General features: G+C 37.1%; 2 protein-coding genes and 1 non-coding gene across 4 annotated transcripts in view; 1 reads left to right on the top strand and 2 right to left on the bottom strand.

Annotated features, from left to right (window-relative positions):
• Nucleotides 1-6,880, top strand: part of RAB3GAP2 (RAB3 GTPase activating non-catalytic protein subunit 2) — a 76,375-nt gene extending 69,495 nt beyond the window's left edge. For both annotated transcript variants that reach the window (XM_045536306.1, XM_045536307.1), the window contains exons 32-35: nucleotides 1,914-2,003; nucleotides 2,265-2,486; nucleotides 3,410-3,568; nucleotides 3,787-6,880. In XM_045536306.1, coding sequence (XP_045392262.1) covers nucleotides 1,914-2,003; nucleotides 2,265-2,486; nucleotides 3,410-3,568; nucleotides 3,787-3,942 — 627 coding nt within the window. In that variant the 3' untranslated portion in view covers nucleotides 3,943-6,880. The remainder of the gene's footprint in view (nucleotides 1-1,913; nucleotides 2,004-2,264; nucleotides 2,487-3,409; nucleotides 3,569-3,786) is intronic.
• Nucleotides 6,881-7,113: 233 nt separating this feature from the next.
• Nucleotides 7,114-26,667, bottom strand: part of IARS2 (isoleucyl-tRNA synthetase 2, mitochondrial) — a 45,399-nt gene continuing 25,845 nt past the window's right edge. The window contains exons 14-23 of the mRNA XM_045536308.1: nucleotides 26,423-26,516; nucleotides 16,891-16,999; nucleotides 15,785-15,887; nucleotides 14,768-14,893; nucleotides 13,626-13,757; nucleotides 12,726-12,832; nucleotides 11,640-11,785; nucleotides 10,768-10,958; nucleotides 8,867-9,011; nucleotides 7,114-7,626 (exon numbers count right to left, since the gene is read on the bottom strand). Of these exons, the coding sequence (XP_045392264.1) occupies nucleotides 7,484-7,626; nucleotides 8,867-9,011; nucleotides 10,768-10,958; nucleotides 11,640-11,785; nucleotides 12,726-12,832; nucleotides 13,626-13,757; nucleotides 14,768-14,893; nucleotides 15,785-15,887; nucleotides 16,891-16,999; nucleotides 26,423-26,516 (1,296 nt within the window). The 3' untranslated portion in view covers nucleotides 7,114-7,483. The remainder of the gene's footprint in view (nucleotides 7,627-8,866; nucleotides 9,012-10,767; nucleotides 10,959-11,639; nucleotides 11,786-12,725; nucleotides 12,833-13,625; nucleotides 13,758-14,767; nucleotides 14,894-15,784; nucleotides 15,888-16,890; nucleotides 17,000-26,422; nucleotides 26,517-26,667) is intronic.
• On the bottom strand, nucleotides 15,531-15,634 carry LOC123627188. Its single transcript, XR_006731183.1, has one exon. It is a non-coding gene; the product is annotated as a small nucleolar RNA U13 (small nucleolar RNA).

Raw genomic sequence — 26,667 nt, 5'->3', positions numbered from 1 at the left:
GGGAGTCAGTAACTGAATAGCAGATTGGGTATAGAGCTCAAGGAGATGGAAGGGGTTACAATTAAATCCAGTTTCAAGCTTTGGAGACTGGGTCTACCTTTACAAGGAAGCCCATTTAGAACGATTTTGGACATGTTAAGTTTGAAGGTGTAAACTAAGCAGAAATAATACGTTTTGAGAAATTTGTTTTTTATCAGCAACATTTAACATTTAGATTCCAAGAGTTTACTTTTGAAAGACAGGGCAGGAGAAGTCTGATGACAAATCTTCATCTTCCTAATGAAATAACATTACATACTACTTACATTGTGAGTAAAGATTTTGAATGGATTATTATATCTTTCATTTAAGATTGTAAAAGAAAAGGGTACTTAAAAGTTTAAAAAAAAAAAAATTACCAAAATTAAGTGCCCAGCTCAGTACTTCCCTCAAAGAGGGACTTTGTGAAACCAGGACATATCCAGAATCGGACCAGCACAGTTAGGAAGTTAAGTGTCAACCCGTGTCATGCTGAGATGACCTCAGACAGCTGCGTGTCTGTCATCTACATAGACTACATAGAGAGGCAGTGTGGTCTGGTAGCTGGTGAAACAGAATCCCAGTGTTACCATTTGCTAACTAGAATTACTTAGTTTCTCTTAGTCTCAGTTTTCTCATTCAGAAAATGGAGGTAATTCTGTTGCCTACCTCAGGGTTGTTGTGAGGGTTAATTGACCTACTCAACATAATTAGCGGTGTTTGGCACATAGTAAATAATACGTGGTACTATTACAACCCTTATAGCTAAGACCACCAAGTAGGAATTACAAAGTAACAAATTGTGGGTGAGTATACAGTGAATCTCTCACAGTGATGTCCAAAATGTAACGGGCTGCTCTGGGAAATCTAGTATTTGTCATCACTGAAGGATGAGTAGCTCCAGCCTACTTGGCAGTCACACTTGATGACCTACACTCACAGATGATTAGGTGTGGAAAGTGTATTAGAAGATACACTGATGACTTGTTTGTAGAAGAAGAAAGAATAACCCAAGTTGGTGGAGTCACCCAAGGCAACCTGGTTGGAAGTTGGGGGCCTGGGACTAGAGCCTGGGTCTTCCGGCTTAAAGGCCAGTGCTCTCTGCTCTGTAGGACATTTCCTTCCAAGGAACCTCTGAAATCCCATTTTCTGATACTGTTTTGACTCATCAGACACACATTCATTCTCTTAAACGAGGCGTTTTTAAACAATTCAAGTGTTTTTCAAAGGATTCAGAGTACATACTATGTATTATCTATTACTACAAAGCAAATTATCTCAAAACTTAGTGGCTGATCACATTTATTACTCAGTCTTTGTGGGTCACGAATCTGTTTTCCCCTTAGTAGGTGCCTCTGGCTTAGTCTCTCTTGCAGCCATAGTTAGGATGCTCGCTGGGCTGTGGCCGCATCTAAAGGCTCAAATGGGATGGGGGTAGAGTAATTCACTTCCAAGCATGATTGTTGGCAAGAATCAGTTCTTTGCCACGTGTGCCTCTCCATAGGGTGGCTCACAGCATGGAGCTGTTCCCTGAGTGAGTAAGAATGTGAGTGTTCAAGACAGCAGCAGTAAATCCTGGAAGTGACATGCTGTCATCTCTGCCGAATTCTATCTACTAGCAGCAAGTCACCCAGCCCACGTTCAAGGGGAGGAGTCCTCACAGGCACAAAAGCAGGAAGGGACCATTGGGGACCATCTTAAAGGCTGCCTGCTACATATTAAATAATTGTTATAACATTAAATGAACAAAAGTCTAAAATCTTATTGTGCAAGGAGAAAATAAAAATTAACCCTGAGTTATTCCTGATTAAATGGCTTAATGTTTTGTTCATCTTTCCCTTTTTCTCTACTTAATAATCCACAGTTACCAGTTTTCTTGATCTCTGTCTCTTTAGGGAAAAAATGCATTCTTCAAAGACCTAACTTCAATTCAGTTATTACCTAGTGGGGAAATGGATCCAAATTTTATTTCTGCACGACAACAGGTAAATTACAGCTATTGGATTTCCTCTTTGTTTCTGGTAAAAAACAGTAAAGCAAAAATCTGTTTGGCCTTTAAAAGGATGACCACTTTCAGAGTATTCTCGAGAGCTAGTTTCCCTTTAAATTATGTGTTCTTTTTTTGATAAACAGTTTTAACATAATAGCCACTATAATTGACAGAAAAGCCAACAATTGCTTTGATTTAGATATTTTTAATGAAACATACTAATAAGACATTGCTGTATCTCTTCTCCATTTTCAAGTTCTTACTGAAAGTTGTCAGTGCAGCTGTCCAGGCCCAACATTCAGTCAGAAAGGACAAGGATCCCTCAGAAGAGGCAACAGCCACTCTTTTCGGGAAAGACCAAGACTGGCCAGTTCTAGCTGTGGATTTAGCCCATCACCTTCAAGTGAGCGAGGACGTTGTCAAACGGCATTATGTTGGGGAACTCTACAACTATGGAGTTGACCACTTGGCAGAAGAGGTAATCGTGACCCTATGAATGTTAATTGAGCTCAAATTATAAGATTGATAGTTGGAATAAAGAATCAGTAAAGTTTCCAAAAAAGCTCTTTGCTCTTTTGTTAGAACTTCCAGGCACAGAAAAAGAACAATAGAATATTGAAATATAAAAATATAATCAACTAAATTCCTACAGGGTGCCAGGCCTGCTTGGTGCACAGGGCTATAGCAGTAAACAAAACAGGCCAGGTTCCTTCCTCATGGCATTGATAGTCTACTGACGGGCAGAAAAGCACGCTAAATTTTGTATTGAGTGACAAGTACCGTGAAACAGGATCATATGAACAAACAGGAGCTACTACAAGAAGAGTGCTTAGAGAAAATGACACTTAAACTGAGCCCCTAAGGATAAGCAGCAGCCAGCCACTCAGAAAGCTGGGGAACAGTGCTTGAGACAGAAGTAATAAGAAATGCAAAGGCCCTGAGGTAGGGACTAGTGTGACTAGGTCCCGGACCAGAAAGGCGTATGGCTGAGCAAACAGGAAGCGAGGGGTAAAGAAGTACGAGAGGAGGCTGGCAGGGGCCAGGTTATAGGTCTCTGAGTCTATGGTTATTATTCTAAGTGTATTCAGAAGCCATTAGAGGGTTTTAGGTACTCACGACATGATCTAATATAATTCCCTTTATTTGTCAAAAGCTTGAAAACCCCACATTGTATATAGTAATACTGGATTGAAAAATAAGGTGATGAGAGAAGAAAAATTAGCCGATGAGCAGAAATTCAGGTTTAAATGCTACGTTCCATTTGGATTTCCCTTTGGTTGTGTCCGTGGCCACAGCCCAAAAATGAACTAGAATCTCTTCACTGGCAACCCCCCCCTTTCCTACAGGATAAGTAAATCTGTTGGCTCTGACTATATCATTTCCCCACGTCCCTGTCCTCAGGCCATTCTACAGGTTCACGACAAAGAGGTCCTTGCCTCTCAGCTGCTCGTGCTGACGGGGCAGAGGCTGGCGCACGCGCTGCTCCACACGCAGACCAAAGAGGGAATGGAGTTGCTTGCCAGACTCTCGCCCACGCTGTGCACCTGGCTGAAAGCAATGGTGAGTACGGGAACAGGGCGAGATCAGAGAGGTCATTGATGTTTTCTCAAATGCCTGTTCAGTAACAAGTAGGATGAAAATTGGAATGACTAGTTTAATTCACCCAGTTCCAAAGACAAGCATTTTTATTGGGAAATAACCGTTGTGATCACTGTTTAGTCAGTAACTATGGTGTCATTTTATATAACTAATAGGGTGTTTTTGTGGCCTGTTTTTAGGATCCCCAGGATCTGCAAAACACTGAAGTGCCAATTGCAACAACAGCAAAACTAGTAAATAAAGTAATTGAGCTTTTACCAGAAAAACATGGGCAGTACAGTCTAGCCTTACACCTCATTGAAGCTGTGGAAGCCATCTCCATTCCTTCCTCATGACACTCACCCACTGACCGTCGTCTACAGCTGTGTGATTACAACACGAATTAGTGCATGGTTATTTTACATAGTAAGATCTGGAATTTTTGGAGAGTATGTCTTTTTTTCTTTTGTAAAAAAAAATTAAAATATATATAACTTTTAGAAAGTACAATCCTGGCTAAACTTCACTTCTTTGGTTAATACTGAAGATAAAATATGAACAAATCAATTACACTACAATTAATACAGATGTTTTACTGTTTATTTCTAATTCAGACACTGAAGTAGCTTTACTGTTAAAACTTTGCTATTTAAAATTGGTTATAATTTACAGATTACGTTCTTATAGGATTCTATATTTCACATCTAAAATGTTATTGTTGTAATTAAATTTAAATGTGTTCATGTACAGTCCTCATCAGTGGAGTTAGAGATACATCCCACTGTTTTAATAAATGTTATGAAAATGCTTTTGTTTATCATGCTTGAAACCCCATACTGGGCTGCCACCCGGGAGTTCTGGATGCTGGAAGGTTCCTTTCCCAGAGGTTCTGCTGTTGCCATCAGAGGAGGATGGCCTTGTTTGAGGAGGAAGAATGGGTTCAGGATCATCCTGTTTATCAGAAGGGACACTACATAGAACCCTTAACCTGTTGTACTTGCCAAAATTGAGAATCTGAGATGCAAACGATGCAGCAAATTAATTATCATGTAAGTTAAGATTTGCTTCTTGCCAAGTTGCAAAGTTGTATCCATATCAGGTAATTGTAAAAATGTATTATCTTGTAAAACTTATGTAAAAAAAAAAGGCAGAGATACTAAAAATTTTTAAGTCCAACTTTATTTTTCCTACAAGTGTTTAGAAATGTCTACTTCTGGGATTTGGTAATGTTTTCTGTCCTTTGGAACAGTACAGAAAAAAATGCTTAGTGGTATTAAAGCTTTAGCAAACCTACCTCACAGCTGGGTTGAGAGGATAAAATACAACTAATTTTGTACCCTATTGTGCCTAGAACAGTCCAAGTGCTAAATAAATATTTACTGATTAAAACCAAACTGTAGCCACTTGGGAGGCTGAGGTGGGAGGATTGCTTGAGCCCAGGAGTTCAAGACCAACCTTGGCAATATAGTGAGACCCTCATCTCCCACAACAAAAACAAAACCCCCTAACACTCTATTAAAAAAGTGCTTTAAGCTCTACAAATACCAAGTACTTATTACAGTCTATCTTTAGAATGTAGCCAGACAGGGCAATTACTAGTATCTGTCATGGATCACCATTGTTATGATTCATAGTAGAGTAACTCACTGTGATACAGAGGTATGTTTCTTCACTTCCTTGTAAAAAGCCAACTCTAGCAATTGTACAGGGTGGAGGAGTATAGGTCCTTTAGGGACATACTCCTGATGTTTGAGTTAAGAGATCACATCCAAATAAGAATTTAACTGGCTAAAACTTAGTAACTGTTTAAGTAACTGTCAAATTTAAAATCATGCAAGATAAATGTTTAAGATGTCTTGAGTATTTTATTTGGGGTAAGGGCCTGTGAGTCTGATCGAGGCACGTATTTTGTAGCGTGGCAGCAATGCAAAGGGCCTTAAGCTAGTCCAGCCTCCCAGCCTCTGCTTGGTTTCCACTGCCCCAGCGGGACACATTCTAGAATTCTTGTACACATGTCTAGCTTTATAGAAGTAGTCACTTGTTATTTATGTTGTAAGAGATTAGTTCTTCCTGTGGTTTTTCTAAATACTTTGAAAGTAGTATGAATTTAAGGAGGCTGGTCCAAGAAACTTAGAATTATAGGCATTTTTAAAGATTAAATCCTCAATTCCATTATCCCTTTAGGGGGATACTTAAGCATTTTAGATAATAAAACTGGTTAAACTTACTCTGGTAGGACACATAAATCTGGGAGTTGCTGAGAATAATAAGCTGAAATATGACTCCCAGAACCATAACACAAATCATTGAGTCTCTAGTTATATTTGTTATCTTAAAATTTAACATTCACAGAATTTTAAGAAGTTGAATTCGGAGTTGTATGGCTAAGAAAATCAGTTAAATACTACTTCGTCAAGGACTTGTAAAATAAATATGATAGGAAGAAAGAAAAATAAACACGTATGTATACATTCCATAACAATGAAGAGCCACAAATAAAGGAGTTAGATTTGATGTAGAATGGGTGGTTTCTGAAACAAAGGCATGTGGCACTTACTGCAGTTATTGATGGGAAGCCAATAATCAGTAGTGTTTTCCTAGACATATTCCCCACCATCCCCACACATCTTTCTTCATTAATGTTAAATACATTTTTATCTTGTTAAATTAATTCTATTGTATAATGCTGAAAAAAAACAAAAGTATTAAAATAATCATGACTTCTACATTACAGGTTGTGTTTAGATGTAGAACTAGAGGGGCTAGGATAAATGTAGATAAAGAGGTATATAGAACCAAGCTTCTAAACGCTTCATACTTTTGCAAAAAGAACAAAAAGTTTCACCTTAGTTATAAAAATTCATCTATGGTCAAAGTAAACACTGTTACATTTAAATTGCTTTTTTAAAACATGGTTAATTGCAATCTAAAATCACAAAAAACAGATTTAATAATATTAGGCTTACATTAAATATAACATTCACTTAGAGGAGGAGTTGTGGTCCATTTCATTTATAAGAGACAAATATTTTTACTGTCCACTTTAGCAACAGGAAAAGCCATCTCTCACCCTGATAGAGGTGGGTTTGCTGGGCTTCTGAAAGTTAGATTTCTGCTGAAAAGATTTGGCCATCCTTAAAAGAGTTCAATCCAATGCTGAATTGTTTATAAAATGAATATTATTTATCTGTTGTATTGTAAGTAGTGAAATTCTGTATATACTGCTATTTTCTGTGTCTGTTCATTGTTGTGAACTTATATATATTAGTGAAATAAATTTTCAGCTTTCATGTTGTTTCTTTAATATTCATAAGTGTAAGTATTAAGAGATTTATTCCCATCTTTAATAATGAATTCCCCTCTTTCTAATCCAGCCCAAAAAACTAGCTGTTCTGAAAAGGCTGATGTTCACTGGTGGGCAGAATGGAATGACTTTTTTAATCTCAAGGAAAACACACCTTTGCCATCCCCCTTCACAACGACACTTACTTTCACTTTATCACAACTTCTGCACCAACATCAGGCAATAATTTTCCAGAATACCTTTATTTTCAGACATCATAGAACTTAAATACTGAGTCAAAAATATTTATAAAATATAAAACATTTTCTGTTCGGCCATATTTGAAGGCAAGCTGAATATGTGTCTGTGTTCTGAGTATGTTATGGATATGTAGAGATACATACCCATCCACACGTATATATATTTCTGCACGTATATATACATAATTCTTTCTCTAGTTACAGGAAATATTTCTAATTTTTATTTTGACCCTCATCCATCATTTACTCTTCCACCCATTACCTAGAGCTTGGATTTCTTTCCAATATTGTAGACAATCCATCTGAACTTGCAGCTTGTACTGTCTTGCTCAGAGAGCTATAAACGTCAGGGTACTATTTTCCGCCAACAACTTCTGCACATCGAGGACAGAGTGTATCTGAAGACTCAGCTGTATACTTCCAACAGCGAGGGCATTTTTCTTTGGTAGTTGGCATGACAATTACTTTGTATGAAGACTCTTCACGAATATCACCGCCTATGAAAGAACAATGCATCAGTATTTCAAATAGGCCATTCAACTTGTATCATTATTTCTTACTAGGTTTACAGGGGCTCCTCTTTCAGAGCTTGCTTTCTCCTTCCTGCCTTGGTAAAGCTTGTCAGATACTGCCCCATCTGTCCTACTGCCTAAATAGCCAAGATAATGGGATCACAAACTTGACAAGTGAGGAGCTGAGGAATCTGAGACCCTGTAACTCAGTGAGATTAACTAATTTTTCCCCAAGTCACTGAGTACTGTGTCTACTCACGCAGAACAGGCTTTCTGGCTCTGAATCCGGGTATAGGTCTGATGAACAACACTGCCTCTCTCCAGCTGCATACTTGACTAAGAATTTTAAAAAGCCAAATTACAGTGACAACTGTAGTGTCCCCACTCGAAACTTCTCAGTTTGGACAAAAGGAACCAAAAACTTCTCTCCCATTAACCCTTAGACCTCAGACTGATAAAGAGTAAATTATTTTCTGGTCATACAGAGAATGTACATTAACATTATAAAAAGCAAGTTAAGCCAGAAACGTTACTATTAATACATGGTCAATGTTGCCAAGCCCAAATTTAAACAGATGCCTATAAATTGGCCGCCTCTCTCCTGCTAGTACCTGAAAGCTATTATGAAAACATAAGCAACATCCCCACTGCCCAAATATCTGCTTGTTACTCTATTAATGATACTCCACCTCCATCAATAAAGATGACTCAGGTTGATGAAATCTCCTCCTATAACAGAAATTTTGACAAAAAGCTCACTTTTACCACAGTGAGAATGCGCTCAGCAGAATTGGTTCCTTAACCCTTCATTAAGAATGGCTAAATACTATTTTAATTTGGAATGTGCATAATAGGAAAGTTTACAATCAACTTTGGGGAAGAGTAGGCAGGGCCGGGCAGTACCTGGGTACTAAGTGTCAAAGGACAGGGACCCAAAAGGGAAAAGGACAAGTCGGACTAACTTCACATACAGTGACTATTATTTATTCAAAGGACATAAAGGAATCTCCCTCTTCTAACCTAGCCTTCAGTTCCCAGGATCATCAGGTAGGAAGGACACTTTGAAGAGCTGGCTGAGAAACTTGGCACTGGTTTACATTATTTCCATGGAAAGATGGAATCCAAATATGTGTCTGCCTTTAGAATAAATCCAGCACATTGGGAAGTTGCAGATGACCTATAATTATTCTTTAGATACCACTTGTTACTTTCACCTCCTTCTTACCTTCTAAATTGATTAGGAATGTCCCTTTAAGCTCAATCGCATCTGCAGCCATCTCTCGTGGTTCCTGAGCCAGTAAAGTTGATTCGGACGCCATCATCAGTTCGGTCAACTGGGAGGTGCTGGAAGTCTCCTCAGCTTGTAGCATCTGGAAGTAAATGTGAAAGTCACTGATTCAATCAGACTTTACCATAAACTGGAGTTAAAAAATAGACCCTTTGATACCATACATCCTGAGCTAATACTACTAATAAATCATCAATTCTTACTAGTATAAAACTAAAGATTTCCAACGGTATTCACTAAGAATATACACCATGCCAGGTACTTCACTTTGCTTGATGCTAAATGTTTCTTATTTCTAATTGTCACAAAGAACATATATGGTGTTTATTATTCTTACTTTACAAACGAAGAAACAGGCAAAGAAGTTAACTTGCCCATGTTTCTCAACCAGTAAGTTGTAGATCTGCAACTCCAGTCCAGGTGTGTCAGCCTCAAAGTGCGTAGCCTTTTTTCCCCAGGTCATGCTTCCTACACTGGGAGTGTAGATACTATCTCCACAAAGACCTGCTCTTAGCAAGGGAGACCAGTGGTGACAATGTGAAGAATACACAGACACCTTCTGCAGCACACTGTACTTAGATGTTTGATAACGCTTCTACATTTTTCATTGTAATTTTGATCTTTAAAAACGAGTTTGTGAGCTAATATAGACATTTCTTTTTTGAAAAAGCCTATGAGAAAACAGGAGGTTTTCTCTCAAAGAGGTTAATTTGATTTTAACAAGTTCATGTGATTAGTAATTGGTAGAACCAGGACTCCACCCGACAGCCTACTCGGTGTGATTCCCAAGGAAAACACATTAGTGCATTCATGTTTTTGAAAATCCCAAAGTATTTTTTTCCAATGTAAATGATCCAAAACAAGCTATATTCTTTTCAGCTTATGACTTAGAACAACTGAAGTCAGAGGAAACATAATACATAGAAAAGAAGCCCAAAAGTGGGCTGTGCACCTTCGGACAGGCCGCAGCTTCAGTGGGCCCTCGTGTATACACGAAGCAGTCAGAGCTTCCCAACTCTTAAGTTTTAAAATGTGAACATCTGATCTATTTCCTCTGTTATCACTAATCATATACTTAACTGGGTAGTTCAAGCCTCAAATCTTAATCACTCTAATTATTAAAAATTTTAATTCAGCTTACCAACCTAAATGAAATGGGTATGTTTTAAGAAAACAGATACCAGTAAAACTTTAAAACCAGATATTCGTTGCCAATTATCTTCTTAAGCATTTAGACTAAAGAAGAATCTCAAGTCATTATGTTAAGCTATAAACCAACCTGGCCAATCAATCCCCTAAGAATCCCAAGAAGAAAATTCTGATAGCCTCTTTAGAAATAAAAATAGGATGAATGCTTTGAGATGCATGTGAGAATTTGCTGGAGCAAATGAATCTTCTCCAGATCTCACAAAATAAAAATGGGAACTATTTTTGGATTTGTTTTGGATATGTTCCAAATGGACAAAATTCTCAGAAAACCAGACCCTTAATATAAAACTCCCAATTTTTATGTATTCTGACACTACTGCCATTGAGCCATGTCACCTATCTTCTAAATAGCCCTGAGGGCTTTCATTCTAAACAGAACTTCACTACACCTTCCCTGTCCCCATAAAGTAACATGCACGTGTTACACTGCAGAGTACGTGTTTTACAGGAACAGGGAAAGGACACACAGAGAAGTAGGAAACAAAGAATCTGATAAGATCAGGATTAGAAAGACAGAAATCCTAATTTCTAAATTTAAAAAAAATTTATTTAGATATTTTTTAAAAACAAATTTCAGGTGAAACCTTTTAATACTAACACCATTTCAAAAGGTACAGATTGCTACATACCTCTATTATCTCAAAAAGCAGGCCAGGGTCTATCACAACGATAACCTTGTACTCGGCTGCATTTTTGCCAGGGATGCTTCCAAGAAAGGAATCCCGCATCGCACACGCACTCTCCACGGCTTCCTCCAGCCCAGGCTTCTTCCAGATAGAACTTGTGCTAATCCACCCGGTTCGAAAAACACTCTTGGGCTCTTCAGAAAAAGAGAAAAAAGTAAACTGAGTTACATACGTCCTTAACTGTATATAAAGCTCTACCATTAAACACTGGCCACTGATGGGGAACGAGGCAAGGATGGTTATTCGTGGTAATCATGTGATACTATGGAGCCATCCTAAATATTTATAAAGCATTTCTATCAGCACTGGAAAATATTTATGTTACATTTAAACAAAAGACAAAATATAAAGTCAGATCTCAAAGAAAAAAAGATACTTGGAAATAAATTAACAGGCGTTGTCTATGGGTAGTAGGATTATGAGTGACTTTTCCTTTCTCAACTTCCTAGTTTCTAATTTTTATAATAGCTTAATACACTCAGAAGGAAGAAAATCATAAAAATATTCACTAAAAGACACTATATTTTCTGTTTTAAACCTAATAAAATATATTTCAGAGCATTTGTGAAGGTATTTAAGAAGAGTGATTTCTCAGTATTGTCAAGTTGCTACTGCATTTCAGAAAGCACTAGAGACAGCTCAAAGACCACTCTGAAATTCATCCTACTCCCTCCCAATAGGTGCAGAAAGTACTGAATGACCAAGATGCATCACATCACAAAGTCCTCACTGTGGATGAGTAAGTGCCCCAAATCAGAAGCTGCACCTTTATTGGAGATCTTTTTCATTGAGAGAACAAATTCAATGTTCCTTACCTTTAAAATAAGGGATGTGCTGGAATACCTCTTCAGCCAAGTGAGGAAGAATGGGAGCAAAAGAACGAACTATGACATCCAAAATTTCGGCCAACGCAGTCTGGCAAGAGCGTCGTTTGGGGTCGTTTTCCTTTTCACAGTAAAGCCTGCACAAAAACAACGTATCAGCACCGACAACACCATACCAGACGGGATCTGCCTCGAGTGGAGTTTATTTCTGCAGTGGCTAATCCTATGGCTCTAATCATCTTCTAATTAAGACTAAAATGTGCTTTCATACAATTTTTTTGATAACTTATCTTCTATTCCTCTTTCCTGCCTGCAGGTGTGCCCACCTCCTCAAAGACTCTCATAGCTGTGCTATGTCCAATTCTGTTTTTCAGGCACATGACAACTGGAGTATAGACTACTGTGTTAAGGGACGAGTACTAAGTTAGTATTTAAAATGTGAGTCCTCAACCCTTACAGTGCTATTGGTGTTTTAAGGGCAGGACTAGGAGTTATGATCCCTATATGGTGGAAGATCCTTTAGGTACTGACAGGTTGGGGCTGGCCCCTCGGGTTGGACTAGTTGCTATGGAGATAGCACTGTCACCTGCACTGGAGCAATAAATGAAGACTTAGCATTGAGCCCTCCTCTACAAAGACACTACTTAACATTATACAATTATACATAATTGCCCATCTATTTCTCTTTCTCCCCTTGGAGATCTGCAAACCCCTGAGAACAAGCACTATGCTCATTATCTCTCATTAGCAGCTATTGTTTACTGAACACTTACTTTATCAAGCACAGTGTTAAGCACATTATTCCACGACTGTTTTTCCTTCTCATAACCACATTATGAAGTAAGAATTATCAACCTCCTTTTGCAGACGAAGAAACTGAGACTATAGAATAAGTTGTCCCAAATCATAAAGACAGCAAGTGGCAGGGCAAACACTCTTAATCAGGCTTGACTCAAGAACCCCATCTCAACACAATGCTGCCTGCCATGCTCCTCGACGTACCCCCAACATTGGCCAGACACAGAGTAGACACTCAAGAAATATTTGTTAAGTATTTTAATGCTTACTCATACATACCTGTCTTTGATTATGCTGAAATAAAAGTTAGAGAGTTCTCTGGTATAAAATGTTTGTAATAGCCGAACAACTTTTCCAAAATCATATTGTTTGTATGATTCTGTAATCTAGGGAACAAAGCCAGAATAAATTTGGAAGCTGGGACAGGCAGACGAAAATGCAAGTCATCACGAGGAAAATATGTTGCTTTAAAAACACGTTTCAAAGGCAGGCACATACAAAAAGCAAGCCACACGCAAGAATTCCTGAGAATCTCCCAAAGGTTATTGCTGGATAACCAATTCAACTACACTCAGAAAACACTGACTATTCTACTCTGGGAACCACAAAAGACCATTCATCAAGGAAAGGATTGGGTTTTAAATGATGAAATCACACCATTTTTAAAACAGTAAAGAGTGGAGGTTACCAACAATTCATTATTGTCCCCTCATTTATGCCTGATTTATTTTTGGTTACACAAAAATCAGCACGCACACCTCTGACTTAAGGGACACTGATGCAAAACACCTTTTCAATTTTAAGAAAACACAATTATTTGTGTCCACATATAAATAAGCAAATATGAAACACATAGGAATAGTCATTTCAGTTATTTCTATACTTTATTATCAGGGATACATCTGCAGATACAAGACTCTTTCTTGTTGGAGTTAAGAAGTCTGGCCTGGGCGACTATTTCCACCAAGTTCGTCCCTAATCTTTTGAGAACCTAGTAAAGACATTGTAACACTTTAAACCTAAGGCCAACCTGGAAACGTGGAATTTAGCAAGTATAACTTTCCTCAAGAGTTTAGTTACTATTCCTAGCAAGTTATGTTCTACTCACATGAAACTAAAATTTTAACATACAGAAGTGCTGACATTGCTATTTTCCAAAAGCTTATTAATCACACTTACCTTGTTTGCTAAATCCTGCAGTAAGTGTAGCATATACTGGTCTATGACATACATATTTTTAACAGGGATGGAATCTGTCTCTGGGTTGAAATCAGCCACGTTTCCCAAAAGAAAGCGGAGTGTGTTCCTAAGCTATTCATAGCGAGAAAAAGTATGCAGTTTAAAAAAAGTGTATGAGGTTTCCAATTTTCAATGAAAAGTCATTTTATTAATCTATAATTAAGTTTCATCCAACTCTTGTCACTTTCTTAATGGGATATTTTTATCATATCATTCCTAAATAAAACTACAAATGAAAAAAAAAAAACCTTCTCATTCCCATAGTCTAATAGCCCAGTTATGGTAAGAACCACTGATTTTATGCCTAAAGACTGAATTTTCAGACTGGGCGCAGTGGCTCATGCCTCTAATCCTAGCACTTTGGGAGGCCGAGGCAGGAGGATCGCTTGAGCTCAGGAGTTTGAGACCAGCCTCAGAAAGAGCGAGACCCTGTCTCTACTAAAAAAACAGAAAGAAATTAGCCAAACAACTAAAAATAGAAAAAATTAGCCAAGCTAGTGGTACGTGCCTATAGTCCCAGCTACCTGGGAGGCTGAGGCAGGAGGATCACTTGAGCCCAGGAGTTTGAGGTTGCTGTGAGCTAGGCTGACACCATGGCACTCTAGCCCAGGCAAGAGAGTGAGACTCTGTCTCAAAAAAAATAAATAAATAAAAATAAAAAGACTGAATTTTCATTTTATTTCTTTATAATCTCAGGGCAAATCACCTTTCAGTAGCTCAGTTTATTCATGTGTTTAGGTGAGAATAATGTTATTCACCTGCCTCACTGGTGAAAATAAAGATGAATGGAGAAAATGTGAAAAGTCATTGAGTACATGAAAGTATATAAAATTAATATAATTCACATTATGCTATATTTTATATATTATAATAAAATATTAAAGGACATTATATAAAGTTATTAGTGTTATTACTAATGTTTTTAAAGAAATAAATTAACACAGGATATTTTAAAATGCTCACAACATGTGAAAACTCACTTTCATTCAGTATTTCAGTGCCAAACAAAATGTGCCTCATTTTTTAAAACAACGATTTAGTAAAACTTTTCATTCAGAACTGGAAAGAATGATGACTCGAACCTTGTGAATATCATCTCTGGCGGCGCCGAGCGCAGACGGACCGACCGTCACTTCAGTGAAGACATTGGACTCGGCTACCCACCAGCGAAGGACATCGGCACCGTAGGGAGGCTCTTTGCTTTGATCCTTTTCATGAAGGGAAAACATATAAACAGAATGGCTTTCAATTCCAGTAGCCAAACGGAGGTTTCAGGTAAAGTTCCTGTGCAGACATGTTTGGGCACAACATAATATAAGCTATACCGGCATTGCAATGAACTGAGGCTCAGACCAGGCTGCATCTAAAAACAACACAACGGGAGGAAGGAAAATCATGCTCTGTGATCTCGTTCAGTGCCCAGATGCTAATACCTAAGCTCTTCCCCGGTCACGTCCACATCCATCTGTAACAGCGGCGGGACAAGGCGCAGAGCGGTGCCAGGGATGAGTCTACGATCAGGGAGAGGGAAGCAGGACAGCTTTCCGTACCAACATGCCCTAGCAACTCTGCACACAACGCAGTGAATGATCACAGGATGTGAGGAGGGCAGTAAAAAGCCTCAGGAGTGAAAAACCAGACACATGGTTTTCTTTTATGAAACCAACTAAAAAAAAAATCAAATTATCAGCAACCTCAGATTTGATGTCCATGAATGACTTGCTTTAAAGTGTATCATTTCCAAGAATAAAACGATGAAATGTACATTTAGAAGTTTTCATCTCATTTTTTCTTATATCATTTCCACTTACCTGTAAAATTACAGTTTATACATCTCTTTTTCCATGTCAGATAGGTAATGTGCCAACACTGTAACACGGTTTGAGGGAGGCCCGTGTCACACAATAGCATGAAAACCTGAGCATCACACTTAGGAACCACAAAAGGATCTACACATTTTAAAAAGTCAGACAATTAAAAAAGAAACAGTATGATTCAGGACATAACTGGAGATTCAGACCTGAAATGAGTAAGGGCTTTGGCTGTCAACTTAAGAGTCTTAAAACAAAAATAAAATAAAGTTTTAGGAAACCACTTACTTCTCCTCCATTGATGACAACATCAGGATTAATGACATTCCCAAGAGACTTGGACATCTTTTCTCCCTTTTCTCCAAGGGTAAATCCATGAACCACCACTGTCCTAATAAGACAACTCAGTTATCTTAATGATAAACATAATTATCTTTTTGAAGATGGTAACAGCTTTAAAAAGAGTACCTTAGTTTGATACAAAAATAGGACTTTTCTTGACAGGTTAGGGCTGAAAGCTTTTCTTGAAAGTCTAATTGTCAACAGCTTATTTACCATGATCATTAGTCAGCTCTCTACTTAATTAAGGGAAACCTTAGGTGTTTTCATTCACTAAAGAAATTATTTCCTGAGCTTCTGCTATTAATATGTACTTATTTTGATCATTATAAATGAATTGGGGAAAAAAATGTATCTTAAAAAGAGCAGATTATCACCTTAAAATTATTTTTGAAAAGAAAGTAATTTCAAAAAAAAATGGTATCTGCTGTTGTCAGTCTTTAAAAACACATTACAAACGAAACAAAAACATCTAAAATGTTCTGGGATGGGTTTTCATCTTAAGACAGCAAAAATCTTAAGCTACTTAAGAATCTTTCTGATTAACACTTTTGCCTGCACATTTGAAAAAGGAAAAAAATTATCTGTACTAAATAATCCCTAACTTAATAAATAGGCATTTCATAAAGGAATGTTTCAGCTCATCAGCCACTGGGGATACCCTTCCCTACGCTCCTCCTCAAGTCTTAACACGGGTCATGATCTAGAGGACACTGGTCCTTGGAGATAGGAGTCTGCCAACCTCCTCATTTGCCCGCAAATTAATACAGTCCTCTTGTCTCCAACAACAACAAAAGATCTAGGTAAACAGAGGTTTCCCCAGCTACTCCAGTCATGCTGATCTCTTCTAGGAGTTACGACCTGTATCAGTGACAAGAGACCTACCTCTGTATTGTTTCCTTTCTCTCTCTTTTTCTTTTAAATTCTTATTTCTCTAATCCACAGGGGACTATAAGCAATCAAGGATACTGCCTTATCACACGCTATTACTCAGCATAGTGCTTCACACATCGGCAAGGGCTCAGCAGAGGTTTGACTGAGGTAGCAATACTTACTTAAAAGGTGCTTTTTTCCTCACTGCCACGCTTGTTAATAAGGAAGACTGAAACCAACCCCCAATCTGGTCTTTTCCTTCCAAGTACAAATCCGCTCTTTGGTCAGTACCTCAAAATGAAATATTTTTTAAAAACACAGAAATGTAAGTTAATTAAAATAGAAAAACAAAAATGAGAGTATATCAAAGTATTGAAATAATAAAAGTAATCACATCATTTATGTCTGTGTCATGCTCTACCCAATGACTACACGGCACTCACTTGAGCTGTCACCCCACTGCCAGTTGATTATCAAGATAAAGCAGACAAACCTTTGAGTGTCATCTCCTAAACCATAGCTAACTAAAACCTACCTAACCTAGGGGTGGATTCATTATAATTATCAAGATCAATATTTCCCATTAAATCTTCTATGAAAATAAAATACAGTTTTATTAATTCAAAAAATACTTGCTGAGCACCTAATAACTTTACATGTGAATTCATTTAATTCTCATAACTCTAATACAGGTAAGTATTATTATCCCCATTTTACAGATGAGGAAAATGAGGCACAGAGAGGTTTAGGAACTTGCCCAAGGATGTGCAGACTGTGAGCAGTAGAGCTGGTTTCTGAACCTTGACAATCTGGCACTGAAGTGCATGCTCTTAACCAAGAAGTCAGACTACTTAAACACGCCTGATCTTGACAACTGAACAAATTATAAAGGTCAAATTATTATAAACGTCAAATTATTAACTTCTCATTTGACAACGACCCAGTCAAAAAATGGGTGAACTGTAAAAAAGCCATATGAATAATTTCATCTCACGTTAGGATATGTATGTAAGTGACTTGAGTGATGCTTTAACAACAGTTAATCCAACAGTTAATGATAAAATAAGGGACCATCTGGCAAACATCGTAAGTACCAATCATTTCAGACAAGAATCACCAGGGAGGCTTAACTACTAGGTGAAAATTGAGAAGACAGGATATTTCCATAGTCTGAACGTATCTCCCTATAAGATACTTACTACTAAAAACTACTGGCAGGCAGGGGAAGTAACTTTACAAAAGAGAGAACTGGCAGACATCGCCTTAACCAAGTGCTCACAGTTAAACATCACCAGTAATGGGACAGATAGACATCATGTGACTTCTGAAATGATGCACTGAAAAAATATAATATCCATTCTGTGATCTTCCTGCCAAAAATGCATAACCTAAATCTAATCATGAGGACGCATCACACAAACCCAAACACAGGGACCATCTACAAAATAAACAACCTGCACCTTCATGAGTGTCAAGGTCACGAAAGACAAAGAACAGGAGAACTAAAGAGACCCGACAACTAAATGCCAACATGCGATCCTAGACTGCATCTTAGGTCTATTTTTTTTTCTTTCCATAAAGAATGTTATTGGGTAAAATTTGAATAAGATGTGTATATAGTTAACAGTATGGAATCAGTGTTGATTTCCTGATTTTGATATTTATACAGGTTACATAACAGACTGTCCATGTTTTTAGGAGGTACACACTGAAATATTTAGAGATAAAAGATGCATTTTCTCTATGTGTTATATACACAAAGAGGATATATAAAGCAAATGTAAAATTTCACTTTGGGAAATCTAGGTGAAGGGCATGTAGTAATTCTTTATACTACTTTGTGACTTTTCAAAATAAAAAGGTTTACAAAAAAAGGGAACAGGAGGTCTTTGAGAAAGATTACGTCCATATTTTAAATCTGAACTCACAACACTAAGCAGCTCCATAATCCCTTTTATTTATAAAATGATGATTTGTCCTTACATGCTAATACTGAAGATTTACTGTTGTAATCCTTATTCGAGAAAGATTATCTGGGTGGAGGTGGGGAGACAAAATTAAAATAACTGAATCAAACCAGTTTATTTCCACTGATATTACTGAGCACTCACTACAAAGCAGGCAGGCACTGTGTTAGACCCTGGGGGAAAACTGAAGAAATCTGGTCTCTGCCCTCTTGGAGCCGACATCTAGCGGAGTAGATTTTATGTTAAACAAGAAATAACTGGGATAGGTGTTACCAGGGGGAAAATAAAGAGTTTAATCTAGTCCATGCAGTCAGAAGTGTCTGAGACAATATAAAAAGGTAAATGCATATGCAATAGGAACAAAAGTTTTAGCCCCAACATCCGAATGCTACATCTATATCCTACTTTTCTTCTTCCTCTACTGACTGTGGCCACTTGTAACCATGTAAACTTTGATAGTGCCAGCACTCAAACCCCATCCCACCCCAAAATGTTAACTCCCTTCTGGTCACCACGTTACGGATATCATTCAGTGAGATGATTATGTAACAGAACACTAGTAGAAATTCTTTTCTGAAAATGAAATAGCAAGAAGTATCCCTAACCTTTTCCATTATTTTGAAAAGTGCCTACACTTCTGCCCTAGTAAAGTGATCACTGGCAGTGATCACAGAATCAAACCAAAGTTCTGTCATCTTGGAGAAATTACTACTTCCAAGCCTTAACGAATACATCTATAATAGATGGGAGGGGCCTTAGTGTAACCTTCCTGTGCTTCTATTTCTTCTTTAGCAAAATGGGAATAACATCAATATCTACCTACTTGGTAAGGTTGTGGTAGAGATTAAAGAAGTACATGCTTAGGACAATGCTTACAATGTAGTAAACATTCAGTAAATGTTAATTACTATTAAGATTTATCATTGAGAGAATCAAGAAACAGTCTTCCTGGTATATTTTTTCAAAGACTTTTATATGAAAGAATACTTGCAAAAACATGATTATTTGTACAAAACTATTTTTAAAAATACACACATGGTCTCTGATCCTGCCCTAGAAGTACATGTTCTAACACCCTAATAAAATAAGAGGACACCAATCCATTAACAATATCACAACAGAACAGCTAATAAATTTTTTTTCTAGCTAATACATTTTAAGTGTAAGGTCTCAGTGTTCTTATCTTTCCCATTCTCATATATATTGAATTGTTGGAACTGGATAAGAAGCAAAATATCATCCTGGAAAAGGAAGTATAAACACCAAAAATTTCTGGAAATAACAGCCTTTTAGGATGGTGCATAAAATCAGGAGGAAAAAGGTGGAGAGAGGGGCAGTTCTGGGGATAGCAAAGCTCTGGACAGGAATGAAAACATAAAGCTTGCTGCAACTTCCAAAACCGAAGACAAGAAGTTTAGTGTTGAATGGTGAGAAATATAAAGCACAAACTCAAGTGCTGTTAAACTGTAGATGTACTGTACAACCACACACAATTCCTGTTCCAGCAAGTTTATTTTTAGTGATGCGTTTTTTTTCTAACAAAAGTACATTCTCACTTTCAGAAATCTGTAAAATAGTGAGAAGTTTAGGACAATAGAATCACAGATATTCCCACTACACAGAGATAATTACTTCAACATTTTAGCTATTATCTTCCAAGATTTTGTCTATGCATATCAACATGGACATGAGTTTGTTAAAAATTAAGATATTTTGTCTGTACTTTTTCAAATTTAATATGCCTTTAAATAATATTTTCCATGCCTATAAATATTCTTCAGAAACATGACGTAATGGCTGCATGTCGCTCTATCATGAATGTATACCATACACTAATCAGTTTTCTACGGTGGGATACTTAGCTATTATTTCAAATCACTATTAGAAATAACACTGCAATGAATATCCTCACATATAATCTTCATTCAGATCTAGTTATTTCTACAGGAGAGATTCCTATAGGTAGAATTACTTGGTCAAAATATAGAAACTACTTCAAAGCTGATAATGGTTAATGTTATACTGTAGATTTATTGTACAACCTCAGATAACATTTGAGGTAACATTTCCAGTAAGTTTATGCCAAATTACACTTCCACCAGCAATGTGCAAGAGGGAGAAAAGGTGCCAATTTTTTTGTTTCTTTTTTAACTTTTACCCTCTTTTCTTTTCCTGCATGGACCTCAAAGTAAAAAACAAAACCAAAACTAGAACTTTCTTATGGATGTAGTAGTGAGTTTAGAATTTTAAAATTACAGGAAATGTAGCAATTAACCATGTAGTAAAAAGTTAATATTTCTATTACAGTAACTTTAGCTCTTAGGAAAATTACAAGCATTCATATTTACAGGGAATAATAAACTACACTCAATACTTCTAAGATTGTAATTTAGGCATGTTAGTAATTTAAAGAATAAACTAACTATAAAAAAAAATACCATCAAAGAGAAACCAACAAAAAAAACTTGAGTAATCTATGATTTCATTACTAAATTTGTTTACCTTAGCTGAACTGATGAATTTTGAGCAAGATTACATTTAACTAAGTAAAGGCAGGCCGGGCACAGTGGCTCACACCTTTAATCCCTGCACTTTGGGAGGATGAGACAGGAGAATCACTTAAGGCCAGGAGGTTGAGACCAGCCTGGGCAACACAGCAAGACCCCAACTCTACAAAAAATTTAAAAAATTAGCCGGGTGTGGTGATGCACACCTGCAGTCCTAACTACTTGGGAGGCTGAGGCAGGAGGATGGGTTCAGCCCAGGAGTTTGAGGTTACAGTGAGCTATGATCAGGTCACTGCACTCCAGCCTGGGTGACAGAGTGAGACCCTGTCTCTTAAAAAAAAGGTAAATTGTAGAACTAATACAAGCAGATATGGCAAAACTATGGTTTAATCTATGTGACATCTGAGAATAACTTAAACCAAAAATAAGCACTAAAAGTATGCCAATATATAATTATTGATTTTTTAAATCAGGCTGTTTTTGAAGCAGTATTGCATATGTCCTTAAAGGGTGACTTTTTTAAAAAGGTTATTTGTAAACCTAAGCTGTAAATCCAAGTTTCTATTTCAAAAAAAATTACCTCTTTTCTCTATTTACCTCAATTTATTTCTGTTTAAAAAAAATCAGAAATGAAGAAGAATAAGTATTTTAAAATAATAATTCAGTAGATCGATGGATAAATACATTGTGGTACATCCAGACAATGGAATGTTACTCAGCACTTAAAAAAAAGGCTATCAAACCAGGAAAAGATATGGAGGAAACTTAGATGTACATTATTAAATGAAAGGAACCAATCTCAAAAAACTACATACTATACGATTCCAACTATATGACATTCTGGAAAAAGTAAAATTATGGAGACCATAAAAAGATCGGTGGTTGCCAGGGGTTAGAGGAGAGAGACGGCAGAATAGATGGAGCAGAGGAATTTGAGGCAGTGTTACTATTCTGTATGATACTACAATGTACAACACCAAGAGTGAACCCTAATGTAAGCTATGGGCTTTGGATGATAATGAGATATCCATGTAGGTTTATCAACTGTTGGCTGGGTGCAGTGACTCACGCCTGTAATCCTAGCACTCTGGGAGGCCGAGGCAGGAGGATCACTCAAGGTCAGGAGTTCAAGACCAGCCTCAGCAAGAGCGAGACCCCGTCTCTACTAAAAAAATTGAAAGAAATTAACTGGACAACTAAAAAAAAATATATAGAAAAAATTAGCTGGGCATGGTGGCGCATGCCTGTATTCCCAGCTACTCGGGAGGCTGAGGCAGGAGGATTGCTTAAGCCCAGGAGTTTGAGGTTGCTGTGAGCTAGGCTGATGCCACAGCACTCTAGCCAGGGCAAAAAGAGCGAGACTCTATCTCCAAAAAAAAAAAAAAAAAAAAAAAAAAAAAAAAAAAACCTGTAGCAAATGCATTGCTCTGGTGGGATGTTAGTAGTAAAGAAGGCTGTGCATGTCGAGGGGAAGGGTGTGGGAACTATGTACTTTCAGCTCAATTTTGCCGTAAAACTAACACTGCTCTAAAAAATAAAGTCTACTAAAAAACACCCACACAATTATTTTTTAACCATTGTAATAACACCTTTGGTAAATGTTTAAAGAATGTTTTAGATATGTAGGCACAATTTATTACCTATGATTCACTTAAAAATGCTAGCCCTTCCCTTTCAGAAAGTTTTTGTTTAAATTTCTTGAACTCACAATGAAACATGTACTTGACCCAACGTCAAACTCACAAGCCAAATCTCTTTCCCTGCTATAAAATCTATCAGCAGAAAGAAAAACCAGTTGTATATATTATATAATGACCAAATTCATCTCATTAAACATTAGTTAATTCAGGAAGACTGGTAGCTAAAATTAAGCTCAAAATCAAGCTGCTTTTATTTTGCAATAATGTATTCTCAAGGAAATTATGCAATCACTGAATCATTTCATATTTGACTTGACGCAAACCATTTAAGAAAGAAAAGTACAGTAAGACTTTGCAGAAAAATAGATGACTTCTTTAAAAAAAAAAAAAAGGAATTGTCACCTTTGTTTCATGGCTTTTCAGACTACGAATTCACTTAGTACCTTGACTCTTTCTGCCTGTCTTGAAGTTTTTATCATGAAATAAAAGGGAAGAAAAAGAGCATAAAATATAAGCCAATCAGTCTATTTCTTATTGGTCTCTCTTAAGATTTTTATTGATTGATTGACTAGGGAGGAATATGAGTGAAAAAGCAGAAACTATAGTTGAAGATTGGGTTTGTGTAGTTTCTGTGAATGTAGTTTATTCCTGTTCTGGCAGGTTCCTGCACACATATGATATATGTTTAAATGGCAAATTAATTTTCAATCTTTGAATTAATTGTCTAAATATGACAGGGAAAGAAAAATGACTTATTGAGTAGCTATGTTCTCTGGAATTTCTGGGAGTGGGGGGGCTTCAAGATGGTTGACTGGAGAAACCCATCACTTGCCTCCTCCAGAGAAGAACCAAAATGGTTGAACAACGCATCTGAGAGAGGACACTGGAATTCAGCCAGAAGTGAAAGGCAATCTCTGAAGCATGGAAGGAGAGGGAAGTGAAGGAGCCAGCACTGCCAAGGTCAACTGGGAGCCAGGAGAAAATCCCCAGCATGGGGAAAAGGTAACCCAGAGATCCCCAGTGGTCCACTTTCCCACCATGGGCTCCTGCAGTCCCACCCACAGGAGAGCCCCTTGGCCATTGTGGGCCCTGGCACTAGTATAGGGAGCTGTCTGGAGTCCACACAACACCACTGTTCCAGAGACAGCTTATGGTGGATGCCACCCCCCAACTAGACCTAAGCAGCTTCAGTATGGTGCCATTTTGAAGAGCTCAAACCCCACCAGACTCCATCCTACCCTGGGGTCCCCAAGAATACTATACCTAGCAAAGCTATGCTTTAAAAATGAAAAAGAAATATAGTCTTTCCCAGATAAGCAGAAACTGTAAATTCATCACCACTAGACCAGCCTTAGGAGAAATGCTTATGGAAGTCCTATGTCTGGAAGTAAAAGTCCTACATCTGGATAGTATCTATCAACATAAAAACACCCAAAAGTATAATACTCACTGGTAGAGCAGACACACAAATGGGAAAGAGAAAGGACTCAAATGTTACCACTACAAAAAACCATCAAAACTCAATGATAAATAATGAGAGGAACAAAGAATATACAAAATAATCAAAAAACAATTAATGATATAATAGGAATAAGTCCTCACACATCAATAGTAACCTTGAGTGTACATGGATTAAATTTCCCACTTAAAAAATATAGACTGGCTCAATGGATACAATAATGAGCCAACTATATGCTGCCTACAAGAAACTCACTTCCCCTGTATAGACACATACAGACTGAAAGTGAGGGATGGAAAAAGATAATCGAGGTAAACAAAACCAAAAGGAAGCAGCAGTAGCTATACTTACTGCACTTAGTAATGTAAAAACTGTCAGAAATTTAAAAGGCAACAAAGTTAGTAGCATTAATTCTCACGAAGGCCAAAGCAGTGAGTAAACTTTGAAGTACATCATGAATCACTATTTCATATTTGGCAAACTCTTTTCTGAAATTCAGGAAGCTGCCCCAAATATGGGAGCAGGAAACTCTTTCCTGCTCCAACCTACCTTAAGTAGTATTATTTGCCTACATTTGTAATATACAGTCATGCATTGCTTAATGACAGAAATACATTTTGAGAAATGTGTTGTTGGGCAATTTTTTCATTGTGTGAACATGAGAGTGTACTTATACAAACTTGATGGTATAGTCTACTACAACACCTAAGCTAGATGGCAAAGCTCATTGCTCCTAAGCTATAAACCTGTACAGCAGGTTACAATACTGAAGACTGCAGGCAACTTTAACACAATGGTAAGTATTTGTATATCTAAACATAAACAGGTACAGTAAAAATACAGTATTATACTCTTATGCGACCACTAACCTATCTGTGGACTGTCATTGAACAAAACATCATTATGTGGTGCATGACTGCAATTTAGGGAAACAAAGTACCCAAACTTGCAGTATTTTCTCTCAAATACACTGGGAAAAACTTTTGAAATAATAATTCTGAAAATTACTACACAAAAATTGTAAAAACATGTAACTTAAATTTGGTCATTATGAATTATTATGCACATTTTAGCTGTAATAGAGAATAAACATGAGTTTACATATATGTTGTTTTTCAAATTTCCTAAACTGAAGGAAATACATTTACCTATTAGGAATCATACTGCTGTCCTCTCACTAGTAATGCCTAGTGTAAGAAGTGTATCTCAACTAAAACTGAGAGCCATCCCTTTCAATCCCTTTAACAATGGCCAGCTGCAGGAATGAGCTATTTTCCCCACATTTCCTTGTTCCAGAAAGCAAACAGGATCTCTTGGGCCAAAGCTCGCACTTAGTAGGAGTGTGAAGAACGGTCTGATTCATCACTATTTCCATGACATCTCATCCCTGTCTTTACCTTCATAGATGACGAGGCTTGTTCTCCATTTTAGCTCTAACTTTTCACTTAGTATCCGTAAGGATATTTCTTCTTAAGCATCGAAATACATCCTCTAATGTGTGCCTTCTCCTACTACTCTCTTCTAATTCCTGCCCAATGTCTCTCCTTCCTTTTTATCCAACGAGTCAAAAACATACCCTAACTATGAGTAAGTATAAACTTAGTCAACTGTGTGTATAGTGAGGTGAAAAGGCCATGAAAAGCAACATAGTATAGAAAAATGAGAACTGAAAATCAGGGTGCTTGAGTTCTAGTCTGATACTACCTATTAAACTATGTGAACATTATCTAATTTGATTCTAATTCAATCTCATTTCTCATCTGAAAAATGATGGGGTCAGACTATTTCAGTGATTTCCAATCTTTTTTTTTTTTTTTTTTTTTTACATAACTGGGTACCTTGGAGTTGTCAAGTAGGCCAAGGAGAATGAGCTGCTTGAAAGAAAGAAGAAAATTCCCATTTTTATCTGTCTTATGTATTACAGTTCTAAGTAAAATTTCATTTAGAAACCCAAAAAACGTTTGCGAATCACTGGATTAAATTAACTCCAAGGGTTCTTCCAATTCTAAAAGTATATTATAGCAGGAAATCTTCTTCCAAATAAAGAAAAAAATAAAGTTTTTGATTATAGATCTCTTCTAAGTAACAATTCTATATTTTCAAAACATCTTGATTGGCAGATATGTATTTTTAAAAATTACCTGGAAGAACAGAAGACCATGAAGTGCCACTATCAAACCAGATGTCCAAAATATCCTGACCTGGCACATATTCTAAGGCATCAGGGCCACCAACCTAATAAAATCATATAAAAGCATTTTAATACACAAAGATCACAATATGTGTAATAAACACTGTACCCAAAAAGTCTTAAGAAAATGAAATACAACCATTAAATTCACATTTTTAATGAAATCTAGAACGTTTTTAAGCGTTTTATAGCTAA

The sequence above is a fragment of the Lemur catta genome, chromosome 23 (genome assembly GCF_020740605.2).
Source record: "Lemur catta isolate mLemCat1 chromosome 23, mLemCat1.pri, whole genome shotgun sequence".
NCBI classification, from domain to species: domain Eukaryota; kingdom Metazoa; phylum Chordata; class Mammalia; order Primates; family Lemuridae; genus Lemur; species Lemur catta.
Note: the sequence above shows the minus strand (reverse complement) of the source record. Positions and strands in the feature narration are given on the sequence as shown.